Source organism: Aedes albopictus, chromosome 1 (genome assembly GCF_035046485.1).
Source record: "Aedes albopictus strain Foshan chromosome 1, AalbF5, whole genome shotgun sequence".
In the NCBI taxonomy this organism is placed as follows: domain Eukaryota; kingdom Metazoa; phylum Arthropoda; class Insecta; order Diptera; family Culicidae; genus Aedes; species Aedes albopictus.
Window position 1 is genome coordinate 218934328 of NC_085136.1, and position 19682 is coordinate 218954009.

At 47.4% G+C, this 19682-nt stretch overlaps 1 protein-coding gene across 1 annotated transcript; it reads right to left on the reverse strand.

The window, feature by feature from the left end:
* Positions 1-7740: 7740 nt before the first annotated feature.
* On the reverse strand, positions 7741-11496 carry LOC134286753 (uncharacterized). The gene is made up of 2 exons (XM_062848422.1): positions 8003-11496; positions 7741-7934 (listed from the first exon to the last, which is right to left on the reverse strand). Exon 1 carries the CDS (start codon positions 11452-11454, stop codon positions 8278-8280), a length of 3177 nt encoding a protein of 1058 aa, XP_062704406.1. The 5' UTR covers positions 11455-11496; the 3' UTR covers positions 7741-7934; positions 8003-8277.
* Between the last annotated feature and the right edge of the window lie 8186 nt (positions 11497-19682).

Sequence of the window (19682 nt, forward strand, 5' to 3'; positions counted from 1 at the left end):
CATTCGGAACCAGGTAGGAACATAGAATTTCTTCTAATTTGTCGGTTTTTATCGCGTTAAAAGCGTTCGACAAATCGATACAGATTAATGCTGTAACGAAGCCATCTCTCTTGTTTTTCTTGATGCAGTTTACCACGTACGAAAGACATGTATTCGTGGACATGCCTTTTCTGAAGCCAAAGGATGTTCCCGGCAGTATGTCGTGTTCTTCGATGAAATTTTGGAGTTTTTCTAGTACCGCTGTGTTGGCAACCTTTGTCAACGTCGGCACCAATGATATGGGGCGTTTACCGGATACATTATGTTGATCCTTTCCCGGTTTTGGAATCGGCACCACCTTTATGATCTTCATCGGCTCTACCACGAAACCATGCTTCCACATATTGTTCACATCCGCTATGATATTGGATGCAGCCGCTGGACTGAGCTGCCTCAGCATTTCATACGTTATACGGTCCTCTCCCGGAGCCGTATGTTTCTTCTTCCTGGTGAGTATGCGTTGCCAAGTTTCCATGTCTAGCAAATCATAATTCGCTGCGACACCATAACTTTCTTCTGGTCGACAGTCCGGTTTTCCGAAATGTAGATCCATGAACTCTTCCGCGATCTCTCTCTCCTCCCACATCAAGTTGTTTTCCTTGCGAAAACTTCTTTTTCCTGTCAAGCGTCCAATTTTTGTCCACAGTTCCTTCGATGTGGTGAACGGGTTCACCTCGTTGGGAAACTCCTCCAGCTTTTTAGCGATTTCCTGTCGTTTTGCCCTCTGGAAAATGGCAGCTTTCTTTTTGAAGTTAAGCAGTGTCCTTTCGTTCGATGTTCTATTGAACTCCCGACGAGCTTCGGTTTTCTCCCTCCATGCCTTGTCCACATCATCGGACCACCAAAACTTCGGAGTCTTTTTATCCTTCCTTCTGTGTCGCTTGCTCACCATTTTTGCGGTTTTGAGCAAATCCTTGACATTCTGTATGTCTTCCCCATCGAGCTTGGCCATGTCTTCATTAATCGCCTTCTTATCATACACATAATGCACATTTTGTCTTGGCACATCCGTGTAGACTACTGTCTCGACCGCCAGATGATGACTGCCGATACCGAACTCTAGCACTCTCCAAGTAAGATCCATGTATATTGTTGGTGTACATATGGTTACATCAATTGCTGTCGCCCTATGGTTTAACTGCACTGGTACGAACGTACGAGTCCCATCATTCAACAGGAGCAGATTGCTGCCGTTGATCGCATTCATTAAGAGCTCACCTCTTTTGTCGGTCGTTTCGTTGCCCCACGCGTAGTGGTGAGCATTCAAATCGCCTCCAATGACGATCTTCCTGAACGATCGAAGGGAGTCGAATATTTTTTCTATGTCCTCTTCGAATGTTGCATTCGGAATCGATGGACTTACGTATATCGATGTCACTACAAGGTCTACTGTTGCTATCCTTATCGCTACTACCTGTGTATAATCCGATACCGCAGGTAGTGTAATTGGGAAGTAGTTATAGCTGTTTTTTAGCAATAGTGCTGCGCCGCCATAATTGTCATAGCGGGAGTCGTATACTTGATGATATCCTGAAATTCGGTATTTTGACGTGCTTTCCTGTTCTGTTTGTGTCCAAGTCTCAGACAACAGAGCTACATCGTAGCTATCTGCTGCCAGTACTCTTTGTAATTCAGATTTGTTACTCTTCAGGCTTTGTATATTGCATTGTATGATCTTTAGTTCTGTATTTTGTCGGTTGAAGGCGATTATACAATGGTTTTCGATAGATCGAAGCATTGCCTCGAAATATCTTTAATCTTCTCTTTTACTCCGGTTGGTAGGTCCTGCTCGATGCACAACGAGTAGAATTTCATCACTTGCTCCTGGAAACGCAGGTTAACGTTGTGGGTGGTCTTTTCCGTAACCTCCTTGATGATTTGTTCGATGTCCTTTTCAGTCGTTTTGTGGGGGTTGTTCAAACAAACCCCGTTGTTTGCTGGCTCCCTAGTTTTCCTGGCGCACTCCTCTTTTGCAGATTCCTCTGCTTCAGAATCGCCGTTTGCCTTTGGTCGTTTAGTCCCCCTCTTCTTGTTCTTTTCCTTGTTCGTATCCTTCGGCTTCCACAACTTAACTGCCGGTTGGATGGCTTCTCGCGGTATGTTAGTTTGATCCCATTGCTTCTTCAGATTGCCAACATTTGCTTCAACCGTTTCCGCTAGACTCGGGAACTCCTGCAGATTCGACAGAAGTTCGAACGGGTTTTGGCTCAACATAGGTATCTGTTCACGCGCTTCAATGTATGTGAGATTTCTTTTTGCTCGTAGTTCGTTGATGTTTTGCTGCCTTTTCCTTTCTGGACATGTACTCTCTGTTGTTGCGTGTTTCGTTGATTTGCAGCCGGCGCATTTCACTGGCTTTTCGCACATCTCATAATCGTGGCTATCCTCGTGTTGGTCACTGCAGTTTTGGCAGCGGCGCGTTCCCCTACAATTAGCTGTGCGGTGGCCGTACCGCAAGCATTTTTCGCATAGGTCCACCTTCCTCACAAACGGCAAAACTTTCGCTGGGCAGTCAAACAGTTTGACCCTGTCCGGTAGTTGCGTCGTACGAAAAGTTACACTGATTCGCGCCAATGGAATCCTGTCGTTGTTTGCAAAACGGTGTAGTCGACTTACTCGCAGGACTGGGAACTCGGATTCCAGTCCATCACGGATCTCATCATCGGTAAGGTCAATGGGTACTCCAGGAATTACTCCGGTCATCGACACCAGGTGACTAGGAACATACGCTTTGTAGGTTGCACTTTGCAGGTTGATCTTCTCGACCAGCAGATTAGCTTTTATGAAGTTGTTGATAATCACCATTACCTTGTAGCGTCCCACGTACTTCATATCTATGATATGGCCGCGGATTCCTTCGATTTCCCGCAGCGCAGCGCCAACGGAGTATTTGTTTATCTTTGCAGCTTTGTTGTTGCCCTTGAGTTCCACATAGACTCGGTATGGAGCCGCATCAGCACACGTGTAGATGATGTTTTCCCATTTCCTCTCGTTTGTTTTCTGTGTGCTTCTTGCTTCAATCCTGGAGTCATCCATCGCAGCATTGCTCCGATGTCCGATATCATTCGGTATGGAGCCACCCACAGCTCCCATTTCGGAATCATCCGGTTCCTCCATATTGCACCTAACCTCCTTACAGCACTATTTTTTTTTTCTCCTCCTAAAACAATATGGCCGCCTCGAGGCAGCAGCGTCCTATCGCTTCACACTGGTTTTCCGCACTTTCCACTGATATTTTTCTTCAGATCTTTATTTCTTCTGATACACTATTCCTTCCTTCTTTCAAAAACACAATTTCACTTCTTTTCGGGGGTTTTCTTTTGTTAAAACACTGCGTTTAGCACACGTATCCAAAATAGCACGCCCACTCCAAAGCACAAGCCAACGTAGAATGTCTATTTTGCCTGCGGATGGATGCTGTTTTTGTTTACTACTTTGACATTTCACACTGTCGGAGCTTGTGTGAAGCAACGGATGCGACGCTCGGCCGCTGCAGCGGCATCGGCTATGAAGTCGACAAACTATGTGGTCGAAAATTCGAAAAATTCAGACAATACTCGTTTTTTTTTTTTTTTTTTTGATCCTGGGTTGTAACCGTTGTAACTGAATTGACCAAAAGATTGACTGCGAACCAGCAAATTTGGCTGGTTTTTGCCATGCTGAATGCATTCAGCAATACAAGTGGCTGAGTTTCAGCACAATTTTCTGAAATATCTAGCAATTTGTGCTGATAGGGCACAAATTGCAACCTTGGTGCTGGATCCCACACACCAGAGGTTCCCAAATTATCGCGGCTACGATATGAGAAGAACCAGCGGCACGATAATGAGAAGAACCAGCCTAGACTGAAAATCTCAATAAGAAAGCTAATTGTGGAAACGACCGACTGATTGGTAAAATTTATCCCTCTACAATTGGCTTTTCGGTCCGGATAAATTGTGAGCGGGGTGATTCTATTACATCCGACGTTTCGGCCCTTAGTTTGGGCCTTCTTCAGAGAGGTTATACCAAGGGTTATACACTGAAATAATTCTAAAAGCCTATTTTATCAGACACTACATACATTGTACCCCTAGTCTGGCACGTTCACTTCAAATGATACTATTGGTGTCGGGGCAGCAGGGACGGAAGTCCTGGGGCCTGACGCACCCCCCCGGCTTGCGAGTCAGCCGCGTAGTTGCCGGCTAAGAATAGGACTACTAACCCCAATTCAAGGTGTCAAGCGACCCGTGCCGAGGAATGAGTGATCGAGGGGGTGAAAAAGATGCTCGATCTTTAACGGAGCCTGTGGGGTACCTGGGCACCCCCCACAGTAAGCTGTCCCTTACCGCGTTAATGCAGGGCTCTGGCGTGGTGGACATTCTTTCCCGTGCAACTCGTGGGAATCAAATATGAGCAAAAATTCGAAAAGTCAAAACATAGGTGGAAGTAGTGGTGCGATCAACCCCTTCGCAAGAAGCGGGTTGTTGAGGTCTCCGACAAGGAGAAGTGAGGAGTCAGGTGCTAGAAGCTACTTACGTAGCTCAAGCGTGGGAGCTCCTGTCCACTCCACGGCAAGCCAGCCGGTGGAGGTCATGGACGGAGCGTGGTTGCTGAGGGCCATCAGCCAATAAGTAGGAAAAGGCCGGCCCGCATTAGAGGTAGCTGAGCAGCAGCTTGGCAAAATCATCGACTTTGCGACAACTAAGTCGAATATAAGCAAGGACCTGAAAACGGCCTTGCTTCGACTTAGAGTGTCTGTCGATGAGGCCAAGCAGGAGCACGCGGTCGCGTTGCTGACTGCTGCAGCGGCGGAACCCGCAAAGGAGAATGCGTCGAAGTTTACACAAACGGAGGCCTTCTCCTTCGCAGGTAGTCCGAAGAGTGTGGAAGCGAATGCTCGTGACAAACGTGACAAGCATTCGCAGAAGCGGGCGAGGCAGCCGTCAGGTGAGGAGCTGTCTGGCGGCGCCCGCAAAGCCAGGCGTATAATAACCCATAAAGTCGGTAATAATGCCGGAAAGTCGGACCCCAGCCAGGGTTCCAGGAAAGCTGGGAAGGGTGGGCCTGAAAAGGCCGGCCCGTCCCGGAACGATGGGAACAAGGGGCTGCGACCACTGGTGGGCCCTCAGTAGCCACATAGCAGAGCGATCCAAGGAGAGGACCCTCCTTGGACAAAGGTAGAGCAGAAGAGGAAGAAGGCGAATCCGCAGGTTGAAGTGCAGGACGCCAAGCCAAGGCGTAGGAGGGCAGGTGCCAGGCGCGAGAAAGGCGACGCTATCGTCATCAAGACGGAACAGTCTAAGTACTCGGACGTCTTGAAGACGATGCGAAGCGACGCCAAGCTTGAGGGTCTTGGAGCCGACGTACGCAGTATTAGACGTACTCGTACGGGCGAGATGATCCTGGAGCTGAAGCGCCAGAAGGAACACAAGGGCGCCGCCTATAAGAGGCTGGCAGAAGAGGTCCTTGGTGAGGGCGTGCAGGTGAGGGCTCTGACACATGAGGCGGCTCTGAAGGTCAAAGACATTGACGAGATCACCGATGTGGAAGAGCTCGTCACGGCACTGCGGCAACAGTGCGATGTGCAGGTGGCCGCCGCAGCCGTTAAGCTACGGAGAGGGCCAGCAGGGACACAGATAGCTTTGGTTTAGCTACCTGTGGCGGATGTTAAACAGTCCGTTGAAGTTGGGAATATAAAGGTGGGCTGGTGTGTATGTCACCTGACATTCCACGAGCCACCAGAGGTTTGCTTCAGGTGTCTGGAACCAGGACACATATCGTGGGACTGCAAAGGCCCCGACAGGCGCAAAATGTGTAGGCGATGCGACGCTGAAGGTCATAAGGCCCAAAGCTGCACGAGTCCGCCCATCTGCATGATCTGTACCGGGAAATCCTCGAAAAACAGACATCCGATGGGTGGTCCAGAGTGCCCGGCCTTCAAGAAAGCCGCAGTGAACAACAAATCACAGTGCAGGTAACGCAGTTGAACCTGAACCACTGTGATGCGGCTCAGCAACTGCTTTGTCAGGCGGTTTCTGAGTGGGAGACGGATATCGCCATCATTTCGGACCCATACCGAACCCGCCGGCAACGGCAACTGGGCCTCGGATGGGACCAGGAAAATGGCGGCGATATGGACGACGGGTAAATACCCCGTGCAGGAGTTGATGTCTACTACCTATGAGGGCTTCGTGGTCGCCAAAGTAAATGGGGTCTTCTTCTGTAGCTGTTATGCGCCTCCGCGGTGGCCGATCGAGCGGTTCACGCAAATGCTGGACCGCTTAACGACCGTGCTAACAGGGCGAAGGCAGGTGGTAATAGCGGGTGACTTTAATGCCTAGGCTGTGGAATGGGGAAGCCGCTTCACGAACCAGCGGGGTCAGATCCTGCTAGAAACACTGGCCATCTTAGATGCCGACTTGGCTAACGTTGGTACCAAGAGTACCTATAGTCGAAACGGAGCGGAGTCAATTATTGACGTGACCTTTTGTAGTCCTGGCCTAACAAGTAGTTCGAACTGGAGAGTAGATGATGGCTACACTCACAGCGCCCACCTGGCGGTTCGCTACAGTATCGACTACAACAACAGCAGACAGCGAATAGAAGAAGAGGCGGCTAGGCCAAGGCCAAGCCCTCGCAGGTGGAAGACATCATACTTCGACGAAGGGGTATTTAGGGAGGCGCTCCGCCGTGAGCGAAACTTATTCGGTTTAGATGGCGACGAGCTGGTAGCGGTGCTCTCACGTGCGTGTGATGCGACCATGCCTAGGCGAGTCCACCCTAGAAATGGGAGGCCACCGGCTTACTGGTGGACCGACGCGATTGCGGACCTGCGCCGCGCCTGCCTACGGGCTAGGCGGCGGATGCAGCGAGCACGATCAGAGGAAGAGCGAAACGAACGGCGGGTGGTGTTCGCCGCTGCAAAAGCCGCGCTTAAGACCGAGATAAGAGCAAGCAAAAAGGCATGCTTTGAGGGTCTCTGTCAGAGTGCCAATACGAACCCGTGGGGTGACGCCTACAGGATCGTTATGGCCAAGACGAGAGGTGTGATGGCTTCTACAGAGCAATCTCCAGAGATGTTGGAGAGGATCATTGGAGGACTTTTTCCGCGTCATGATCCTAGTCCTTGGCCTCCTTTCGTAGGACAGCCGGGGACTGGGGCTGGCGATGAGGAGAGGGTCACCGATGTGGAACTTGCGGGGATAGCTAAGTTCCTTAGCGTAGGTAAGGCCCCAGGTCCGGGCGGAGTTCCGAACCTGGCCTTAATAGTAGCTATTGCAGAGGCTCCCGAGATGTTCAGGTCTGCTATGCAGAGCCTGGTACTATTGCCAAAGGCGGGGAAACCACCCGGAGACCCGTCGGCATATAGACCAATATGCTTGATTGACACGGCGGGGAAGGTGCTCGAAAAGATCATCCTCAATAGAATGTTGAGGTTCACCGAGGGCTAAAATGGTCTTTCGAGCAACCAGTACGGCTTCCGGAAGGGGAGGTCGGTTACAAAAACCGCCGAGAAAGCACTCGAGCCTAAGAGGAGGGGTGTTCCCGAGAGGGAAACCGGTTTTTAAAGCAGCCGTTTTGTTTACAGCGATGCTTAAACTGCAATTTATTAAACGCAATACAATTAAATATTTTTCTTACATAACTTATCTTAATACTACTCACAATTAAGTGGTTTCCTCTACCACGATTCCTTTCCGAATGATTCGTCCACGTTGGATGATACTTGGGACCGTTACCCTAATCGGTGTTCGTCGCACGGATGCTAATTTTGGAATTGCATTATGCTCCTTCTATTAACTATCACATGGTATCTCTATTGGTATCTACTTACAATGTGATTTAGTCGCGCGGTAGCTTTTTGGCCTACTTTTCCTTGTTTCAGGATTCTACAGTTATCGGTATACAGGTTGCTGGAGGGAAAAATCCAGGTAAGCATAACGCAAATAAACTACATTTTTGTTCACAGGCTTCAACTTACTGATCGAGGTACGGATAATTTCCCGATATTGCATTTCACCGCACTCCTATTTATAACTGAATTAAACGCACTTCAATTTAATTTAATTCCAAATAAATTCAAACTGCATTAACTTGGGTGTTTTTACGATGGCGAAATTGTTTTGGTTCTTTTGCCTTCTACTGCATCACACATCTCATATACGTATTTCTCATTCTACCTACCACTACTATCACGCATGCGAACTGTCATGCTGCAGTTATGCTACGGCTAGACTGATCCATTATTAGGCCGGTTCAAAAAATCTTATTTAGTAGCGGCGTCGCAACACCCCAGCCCGTAACATCCGGCATTTCCGGATTTACCTTACTTTCTAACGCCGCAAACTGTACTACGTCTCGTATCTGCACCTTACCATCTATGTCCTCCCGTTGGTCTATCGAGCTCGTCCGTTTGAGACCTTGATGACCGCAACGATCAAGCTCCATCTCCAAGAATTCCGGGATTTCCCGTCGACCACGAATAATCACACTTTTCGATCTGCTGCTGATCGTCGAACCATTGCCAGCCGCCTCCGGTAGTGTCGTTGGCAGGATTCCACCCGGCAACTTGCGCCCCTCATCGAGCGCGCGCATCACCCCACACTTTTTACGCTGATCGATTTTGACTTCCTCCGGTTTTGCGCCACTTGCCACGAGCCTTCTCGTCGACCGCTTTCCCTTGTACAGATACGGCAAGAACTCGCCGCGATGCCTTGTCGAGATCGCTGGTCCCCACTTTGATCTCAGATCGCTCCCAGGAATCTTTCCTTCACCATCTGCAGGATACCACGGTTCACATGCGCCGGTGTGGCTGGCTTCGCCTCTTGTAGGCCCCGTAGAGCTTCCAGCGGATTTCGGATTTCGATCCCGCCTATTGTGTTGTTCAACCTGTCTTCTTGCGTTCGGAACGAGAATCGCTATGTTCGTTGTGGTTCTTCCGGGTCTGTAGTGTCGAACGCCTAACTTCCTCGGTGCTGGGCGAGCTTTCGACAGCAATTCGGTATCACAGTGATCGCCGGCAAGTGGGGTGGTTCGCCCTCGTATTTTTAGGACACATTTCTTCTTTCCCCGTGGAATTGCCACCTCCGATTCTTCCAACGAAAATTGGCTCTTGAATAGCTCGGGCGGCAGATCGTCGTTTGTTATCTGCCGATGGTAGCCGAAATAGTTACCGGCCGCCGCCGAGGCTGTCTGCCGCGGCCCATACACAGTCCATCCCAGTTTGGTACGCACTGCAATCGGTTCCCTGGGCGTACCCACCTTTGCCTCTATCGGTGCAAACGCGTGGATATTGTTCGCCCCAATCAGCAACTGCGGCTGTCCATCGTACGACTCGATGGGCAGCCCTCGCATATACTTGTACTGTGCTGCAAGCTCCTTCGAATCCAGCTTTTGATGCGGCAGCATCAAGTTATTCACCGTGTGCACAGTGTGCAACAGCATCTTGCCGCCAGCTGCAGCCTCTGTTCCCGACGCCCAAAGGCTTATTCTTCGGGAATCCTCCACTCTCGACATGTTTCCCGTCCACTGGATGGTCAATCGCTCTTGTACTCCGACCGCGCCCAGACGGTCGGCGAGCTTTTTCTCCACCAGCGTGACGGAAGCTCCTTCGTCCAGGAATGCCAACACCGAAACTGTTTTATCTCCGCAGTGCAGCTGTACCGGAACGATCCGAAACAAGAATGTGCAGTTTGTCCGGATTTGTGCACTCAGCCCGACCGTGTTTCCGACCGGATGCATGAGCGGGTTGTGGAACTCTCTGCAATCGCCGATGTTGCAACGGATTCCGAATTTGCACTGCCCGCCGTGCTCGTTGAGGCAGACATGGCACAACTTCTCGTGCGTCACCAGCTTCAAACGCTCATCGTACCGCAACTTCTTGAAATCCGCGCAGTGCTGCAGACGATGATCCTTGGATTGGCACATCTTGCACGGTTTCAGCTTACTCTCTTCACTTGCATTGTAGGTCGAACTGCTGGCTTCGCAGTGACAGAATAGTCCAGCCTCGTTCGAACTCTCCTCTTCGGATTGGGAATCTGACTCAGACGACGGCGTTGGATTGAACTCCACGTCAACGTTAGCTTCGCAGGCGTCTGCCACGATGTCCATCAGGAAATCCGTCAGCGTTCGCAACGTTGTTTCCCCTCGAGCTCGCCGGTAATGAACCCACTCACGCTTTTCCCGATCCGGCAGCTTGGCAACCAACGACTTTATCAGCAGCGGGTTGACGAGGTGTTGCCGTAGATCCGCTGCCTCCAGATGGCCGCAGAGTTGCTCCACCGTGTTTCCGAATGGAACAAAACTCCTCAGATTGTCCGGCCTCGGGGGTTCCAGCCGGTTCACCTTGTCCAGCAGGCATTGAAGCAGTTGTTCCGGGCGGCCGAAGTGCCGGCGCAGCTTTTCGGTGACCTGTGGAATGGTTTCGGGAAGTAGCAACTGCCCAGACACTAGCTCGAGGGCGTCGCCTTCCAGGGCTTCCTGTAGTCGCATCAAGTTCTCGTGGTTCATGTAGCCGCAGACATCGTTGGACACTTTGTAGGCCGCGTAGAACAATGGCCATTGCGCTGGTTTGCCGGAGAATTTTGGGAGTTTGTAAGTTGTCGCGGCCAGCTGGGCCTTCGTCGGTCCGGTCTGCTGCTTCCCCAGCCCGTTTTGGCTGACACTTCCCACTTTCTTGCACGTCTTCCTTGGAACGCTTTTTCTCGCTCTAGCTTCCATGGAAGAATCCGAACTCTGGGCTGACAGATCGGAATCGTCGGAGTTTTCGTCGTCCTCGTCTCCTCCGTCTGCGCTCTCGTAGTCTCGCGTTAGCTTCTTCACGTTCGCCTTTCTCAGCTTCAACACGTTTTTGTTGATTTTGCCGGAAGGTCCCGCTCGCGAAACGTCCTTGACTACTTTCGGCGCCGGCTTCGACTTTTGACCCGAAAATTCCGCTAACTCCTCATCCATCGCCGCCATTTCCATCTCGAACGACGACTCCCGGTTCGCCTTCAGCCGCTGAATCTGCTCCTTCTTCTTTCGGAGCATCTCTGCTTGCCATTGCCTTTGTTTTTCTTCCTCTTCAGCGCGCATCTGCAGCTCCAACTCCGTCTTTCGCTGCTCGAACGCACGCTGCATCTCCCTTTCCTTTTTCTGCAGCAGCAGCTCCGCTTCCATCTCCTCGTACTGTCGCTTATGTTTCTCCTCTAGCGCTCGCACCTTCGCTTCCACGCTAGACGAAGCTAGGCGAGAGCTGACGCTGGATTTGTCCGACTCGTTGCCGTTTTTCCGGGTGCGAGCCTGCTTCTTGGCGTCCTTCTGCTTCTGCTGGTACTCCTGGGCCTTCTCCTGACAGGCCTTGCTTTGGCAGTACCACTTCTTCGGCAGTTTGCCCTCCTCGATGCCCACGCAACGGATGTGGAACCATTCCGCGCATCCGTCACAGCCGACCATCACTTCGTCGCGCGTAGACGGGCCACAGATGGCGCACGGAGTCGCAGGGATTGGCGGCATGCACCGTGCGGTGCGAAAAAAGCGTGTGCTTCACACAATCGCAAGTGCTCGTCTCCCGTTTTGCCGAGAGACAAGAGACGTATGAGTGAGCGCTTTCGTAATTGTGCGAGAGACAACCGCAGCACTAGCTCTACGGCGCAGGGAGTAATGCACGGTGCTTGGACTGCGCTTGCCTCCAAACAGAAAAAATCAATTAATAAATTAATTGAAGAGTTTGTGTTTTCGTCAAAGTTGTTAAGCTTGTCAAGGGTTGACAAGTGATGGGTCGTTTGATTCGAAATTTTTCCAATCGTGCGTAGTATCAAGCCAAGTGCTAAGCACGGAGACAAGCACCGAGAGAGTGCATACGACACAGCGTGAGAGCTCCAGCGCGCGGCAAAGTAAGCGAGCAACACACAACCGATTGCGCGTACTCGTCTCCTTCTAGTTTGTTGTGCTGTCTCGTAGCAGAGTGTGCGGCACGCAAAGAGTTTTGAGTCGCACCCTATCCCTGCGGAGTCGCCGTCAGGTCCAGGGTTGCCACTATTTTTTCGAACTTATCTGGCAAGTCACTAATAAAAAATCTGGCAAAATCTGGCGCTAGTCGTGACTTTGGAAATCTTGAACATTGGTTTTTGTTTTACTGAATTCAAAATTTGAATAATAAACAATGTTGTTTTTCAATTGATTACTATATTTTATGCTCTCGAAAACATTTGATGACAGTATGGGATGTTGTCAAAAACAATTTCAGGAGTATGATGAACATACTTATATTTTACAAAAAAATACAAAAAGCGTTTGTATTGTGTTCAACGTACAAAATGTTCACAGTTATTGAGAAAGAATAGTGTTAACTTAAGGACAAACGTCTTGAAATCCCGGTTCAACAGTGCATCAAAACTTCAGACGCACAAATCTCAAGAAGCAAGCTTCAAACAACAATGCATTTTATTATTCTGTGCTTGCTCACTTGTAATAAGCTAAAAATAAGAAGCTCAGGTGCGCTGGTTTTGTTTACGAAAAGATTTGTGCCCTCAAAATCGTGAGTAGGTGCCAAAGTCGGCCATTGTGGCGGCCATATTGGGATTCTAACAAGTCTGTCCTTAATCATTACCGCATTGAATATTCAAAACAAGAATGACATTGCCGATTCTCCCCACTCACCTACTCACTCGTTTCTTAGTCATTAAATGCAAATTCGATCGAGATTATCCAAACCAATTTCCACCAAAAACGCTACAAAATAATCAAATTGTATAAAAGCTGCGTAACACATCTTGAAATGTAAATATGTTGTACGAGTATTCATTGAGCCTTAGTCAGCTGGAAAACAAGTATCAGGCAACCGATTTTGATACTTTGAATGTGCAAGAAAGTTAACGACAAAAGAAGCATGGTGAATTTCAACGCATCTACTTGAGATTTTGGTGCAATAATTGTGATAAAAACGCATAGGTAATTTTGAGCTGACTAAAAATCTCTTGTCGAAAAGATAAACTTTTAAACCACCAAGGTGGAATTCCGTTGATCAATCTGTTTTGAAAATAAAAATCTGGCAAAATCGCTGGTTTCTCTTTTTGTCTTTTTGCCTCCTGAAAATCTGGCAGTGCCAGATAAATCTGGCATAATGGCAACCCTGGTCAGGTCCATGATGGTTTGGTCGTGGGTGGATTCTGCATCGGAAGCCATCTTGCTGCAGGTTGACAGTCTTCACAACGCGGGAATCACTTCGCGGGTGTCACTTAATTTTTAAGAATGTTCCCGAGAGGGAAACCGGTTTTTAAAGCAGCCGTTTTGTTTACAGCGATGCTTAAACTGCAATTTATTAAACGCAATACAATTAAATATTTTTCTTACATAACTTATCTTAATACTACTCACAATTAAGTGGTTTCCTCTACCACGATTCCTTTCCGAATGATTCGTCCGCGTTGGATGATACTTGGGACCGTTACCCTAATCGGTGTTCGTCGCACGGATGCTAATTTTGGAATTGCATTATGCTCCTTCTATTAACTATCACATGGTATCTCTATTGGTATCTACTTACAATGTGATTTAGTCGCGCGGTAGCTTTTTGGCCTACTTTTCCTTGTTTCAGGATTCTACAGTTATCGGTATACAGGTTGCTGGAGGGAAAAATCCAGGTAAGCATAACGCAAATAAACTACATTTTTGTTCACAGGCTTCAACTTACTGATCGAGGTACGGATAATTTCCCGATATTGCATTTCACCGCACTCCTATTTATAACTGAATTAAACGCACTTCAATTTAATTTAATTCCAAATAAATTCAAACTGCATTAACTTGGGTGTTTTTACGATGGCGAAATTGTTTTGGTTCTTTTGCCTTCTACTGCATCACACATCTCATATACGTATTTCTCATTCCACCTACCACTACTATCACGCATGCGAACTGTCATGCTGCAGTTATGCTACGGCTAGACTGATCCATTATTAGGCCGGTTCAAAAAATCTTATTTAGTAGCGGCGTCGCAACAAGGGGAATTCGCTTTTGCGCGGTAGTGACTCTGGATGTAAGGAATGCATTTAATAGCGCCAGCTGGTCTGGTATTGCCGATGCGCTCTTGCGTATGGGGATACCGGAGTACCTGTACAAGATTCTCGGAAGTTACTTTCAGAATCATGTACTAGTCTACGACACGGAGGTGGGTTGGAAGTGCTTTCACATAACCTCAGGAGTCCCGCAAGGTTCCATCCTGGGTCCGGTGTTATGGAATGTCATCAGTGTTGCCACATTTAAATCTGTATTTTCCCTTTCAAAAATCTCCATGATCTGTATCACCATTTTTTGTCAAAAATCTGTTAGAAATCTGTAATATTTCGCGAAAAATCTGTTTGAAATTCTGTAAGTTTCTGAAAAATCTGTATCATTTCCAAAAATCTGTAATATTGGTATACAGAATTCTGTATGAAAAGCTGCAAGAAAATCTGCATGATTACAGAAAAATCTGTATATGTGGCATTCCTGAATGTCATGTACGACGAGGTGTTGAGGTTAGAGCAAGGGGGATGACATATCCTTTTCTAACCGGAATATCCGCATTTATCCGTTTCTAACCGTCGCTAACCGCGTCTAACCGCTGCTCACTTAGCAGCTCGTTCAGCGAGGGTTAGAAACGGATAAATGCGGATATTCCGGTTAGAAAAGGATATGTCATTCCCCTTGGGTTAGAGTACCCAGTGGGAGTTGTGATTGTCGGATTTGCCGACGACATTACGCTCGAAGTCTACGGTGAAACGATCGAGGAGGTACACACCAAATTTTGTTTACTGGTATTCAGCAAACTTTGCTGATTTTTTTTGTGCTGATTTCATTCAGCAATGTGAATTTACTGAATATCAGCAATTATTTTTCAACTTGCTGAACCATCCAGCAATTTTGACAGTTGATCAGCAACGTTGTGCTGAAATTCAGCAAAAAAATTGCTGAAATTCAGCAATTTATTTTGCTGATTTTTTTTGTGCTGGAAGCGTTTCAAAAAATTTGGTGTGTAAAGTTGAATACCAACCACTCGATCAAGGTTGTGGAGGCGTGGATGCGGTCCACACACCAAATTTTTGAAAACGCTTTCAGCACAAAAAAAATCAGCAAAATAAATTGCTGAATTTCAGCAATATTTTTGCTGAATTTCAGCACAACGTTGCTGGTCAACTGTCAAAATTGCTGGATGGTTCAGGAAGTTGAAAAATAATTGCTGATATTCAGTAAATTCGCTTTGCTGAATGAAATCAGCACAAAAAAAATCAGCAAAGTTTGCTGAATACCAGTAAACAAAATTTGCAGTGCAGGAAACTGGAGCTGGCACACAAGACAGAGGTGACGGTTGTTAATAACCTGAAGTCGGAACAGCAGACGGAGATCAGTGTAGGAGAGTGCACTATCCTGTCAAAGCGCTCCGTCAAACACTTGGGCGTGATGATCGACGATAAGCTTACTTTCGGTAGCCACGTCGATTATGCCTGTAAAAGCGCCTCCACAGCTATTGCGGCACTGTCCCGGATGATGTCCAATAGCTCTGCGGTGTACGCCAGTAAACGCAAGCTTCTGACTAGTGTTGCTACGTCCATACTTAGGTATGGCGGCTTGGCGTGGGGCACCGCGCTAAGTACTGAATGCTACCGACGGAAGCTGGAAAGTACTTACAGGCTTATGTGCCTGAGGGTTGCGAGCGCATACCGTACCGTGTCACACGACGCTCTCTGCGTCATTACTGGTATGGTGCCTATCAGCATTCTTATCAGTGAGGACATGAAGTAGGTACTTCGAAATGCGCGGCACAAGAGGCATACGCAGGACTGCCAGAATAGCCTCTATGGTCAAATGGCAGCGCGCGTGGGACAGTTCCACCAAAGGAAGGTGGACCCATAGGTTGATACCGAGGGTAGATAGTTGGATTAATTGGCGCCATGGGGAAGTTACATTCCACCTGACACAGGTCCTTACAGATCATGGTTGCTTCCGACAGTATCTACACCGTTTCGGGCATGCGGATTCTCCCGAATGCCCAGTGTGCAATGGTTTAGAGGAAACGGCGGAACACGTTTTGCTCGTGTGCCCGCGTTTTCGCACAATGCGTGACCGCATGCTTGCCACATGCGGGGAGGACACAACTCCGGACAACTTGGTCCAGAGGATGTGTAGGGATGAGTTTGGCTGGAACGCCGTTTCAACGGCTATCACCCATGTCGTCTGGGAGCTACAGAGGAGGTGGCGCGTGGACTCGGAGAATGGCTAGTTCAGATGCAGTACAAGAGGTGGTCCAGGGGTTCGGAGTCGGCTTCGTAGGTCATACCGGTGCCCTGCGGTCGAGATCGACCCTTACAGCAATTAAGTGGCCGCGGAGAGGAAGTCCCGGTAGCGGTGCTGTCGTGGCGTCGGTCTACTGGGTTGGATCCGAGCCCGCGGTTGGAAAGGGGTCCCCGGCAAGGGTCGGGGCAGGTGGAGACCCTGCTGTCAGCAACCTTCTGGTGCAGCTGATAGGGCCTAAAGGGTAGTGATACCCTTGCCTTCAACAGGTCAGATCGGGTTGCACGTGGGCATCAGTTCTTGATGTCTGCTAAGCAGTTGGGCGCGGGCGGGGTTGACCCTGCCCGCCTTCCGAGGATAAAGGGAGTGGCGAGGACCACTCGGGAAACTGGCTAAGCGCCAGCATGTTACCGTGATGGACTCTTCAGAGCGAGTCATCGATGTTCGTTGCTGCTAGGCTACGCGCCTAACCTTGAGGGTGCGATGTGCACTAGCCCCTCTCTGAAGCAATACCTTCTTGGTGGTTCCGGAGAGACGTAAGGTTTGGCGACCATAGGAATGGTTTAGTGGGTACGAGGAGAGAGTAGTCCTGGCTTTTACTTTTGTTGTAGAAGACGGCCTCAGACCTACACTACCCTAACCTTCTGTTAGGGTGCCTGTTGAGCAGATTATCCCCCTATGGTTTAGAAAAAAAAATACTCTTGGTGTACTGCCGGTGGAAGCATAATTGTCCCATGTGCATTTTTGGCAATATTGAGATTTTGCAGCCCATGACCATGTATCATGGGGTACTCTGCCCCCACTCGCATAACTGTCCCATTTGACTTTTCATCACTTTTGAGTTAACGTTATGAATAGTCATCATTTTCGATGTACTTCCAAAAACAATAATAAAAATTATGAATTTTTATGTCAATATATGAAAAAAATACCAAGTCATGAGCGTCCCATATCAAAAGTACCCGCATAACAGTCCCATCATGGATTTTTGTGTCACGTAACACAAAACTGAACAACTTTGTAGTGATTGTAATATTTTTTACAGTTATATATTCATGTGCAAAGCAATCTGTGAAAGTTTCGAGATGATCGAAATATTCTTCAAATTTTGGCGATTTTTCAAAGTTTTATATGGAAACAAGTTTTCAAACTTCAAATGCTGTTTTCTCAGTTCCTACTTTTTGCAAATGGGACTGTTATGCGAGTGGGGGCAGTACTATCATATGGGAAAATAAAAATTGGTAGTTTGTTCCGAAAATAGTTGAAAAAATGCAAGGCCGATTTGTAACATTTTTAAAAGTGGACGCATAAGCGTCACGTTCCATTGGAAATCCTATGGAACTATAAAATCGCTCTAAAACAAAAATTAGTGCTCAAATTCAAAATTGGTTGATGTTAGAACACGATTCAGCACTTATACTTCATATTTGAGACAATTTACTTTTTTCGAACTTTGGACGCGATTTTCTCGATTGTCTGTTTTTGCACATGGGACATTTATGCGTCCACCGGCAGTGTAGGCCCGGATAAAAACTAATCATAGGGTATTTGGTGAAAACCATTCCTGTACCATACAGTGTACCAGCTACAATAAAGTGTATTGTAATAGAATGGTTCGCTAAAAGCTGTGCATATTGTAGCTATTTATTATTATTATTATTAAGTTGAAACATCTATTTAAAGTCAATAAAATGTTTAAATAAGTGGTAAACCAGGTGTCCCAAGGACTGCAGATCCAAGAGATATGGCGGGTTACGTATGTAGAGTGCGATAAGAGAAATACGAATGTAGGTCAACCCGGAAAGAAGCAGGTCAGATTACCGTAAATCAGTGGATGAGTTCAATACTATTCTTTCTGTAATTGCATTTAGGGGAATTTTCTACCCTTCTCTCATGTGAACTTGCCTTCTACCGAATCAATTGCAATTTATCTTTGACGTAGAGCCATCTTTAACATATGGACTAGACTGGACACTGAAACGACTTTTGATATAAGTTCGTTTTTTAACCTAACTTATATTTGAATCGAACTTGACAGTTTTCTTATGAGTTATGTATTTCAAACTTAAGTCAAACTGGAGCCTCAATATTGCAATAACGGTTAAGCACGCTGTAATGATACTTATGTACCTCGTCACCCACTTAAGGACAGACTTGTTAGAATCCCAAAATGGCCGCCACAATGGCCGAATTTGGAACCTACTCACGATTTCGAGCGCACAAATCTCTTCGTAAACAAAACCAGCGCACCTGATCTTCTTATTTTAAGCTTATTACAAGTGAGCAAGAACAGAATAATATAATTCACTGTTGTTTGAAGCTTGCTTCTTGAGATTTGTGCATTTGAAGTTCTGATGCACTTTTGAAGCGGGATTTCTAGACGTTTGTCCTTAATGCAACTACATTAGTGGTCTAATAACACTTAGCGCGCTCGGCATAATTCCATCATGCCGCTCAAAGTGTTGCCACAAATAATGCTTAGTTTGCAAAACCCAGTTATCTGGCTGGTGGGACATGGGAGCCTAAGCTTCAACTGTTAATGCAATCAGAGACTACTCAGACTTAGATGGGTTTAGGTTAGTTTGGCTAGAAATGCCATTAACAGAAGGAACATGACGAGATAATATAACATTATACCGAATATACCCATATTGCATGGATTCAGAGTCCTAAATTTCATAAACAACCACCTTCTAATATAATAGGGTCGCCATCTTGAATTTTTGGCAGCCATCTTGTATTTTCTGGTTTCTTGTGTTAATTTTTGCGCAAAATTTGTCAACCATGCTAGAGGTTAAAAATCGGCGCATTTTGTTGTGGGGCTTCGTTCAGTTTTATATATGGCCAGTTCCACCGGTGCTGGTCCGGATCACTAAAATGGTCATAAAAACATCTTGTATTTTCTGGTTTCCAGTGTTGATTTATTTCTGCACTTGTCTGTCAACCATGCTGGAGGTTCAAAAATCGGCGCATTTTGTTGTGAGGCTTCGTTCAGTTTTATATATCGCTAGTTCCACCGGTGCTGGTCCGGATCATTAAAATGGTCATAACTCCAGAACCTCCTCTACCGATCCGGACCATTTCCAACAGCAAATAATGCGGAAACAATCTGGTTCGATTCGTGCTAAAATCCGAAAAATCCGGCCGAAAAGTGCCTTAAATGTGAGTGAACTTAAAAATCGACCTTTTTCAACTCCCCCCCCCCCCCCCCCTCCCCTACATGGCACACTTTCTGTATGGGACCTCAATATTTTGTGTAAGGTTCGTCACGCTTTGCAACCCCCTCTCTCCCTCCTAAAATCGTGACGTAATTTGTATATGGCCCCTGAGTATCTCTGTCACTTCATAAGGGCTTTCGTTCATTCTATTCCTCTCTCCACGTTGGAAGAAGTAAGAAGCCGTACACCGTG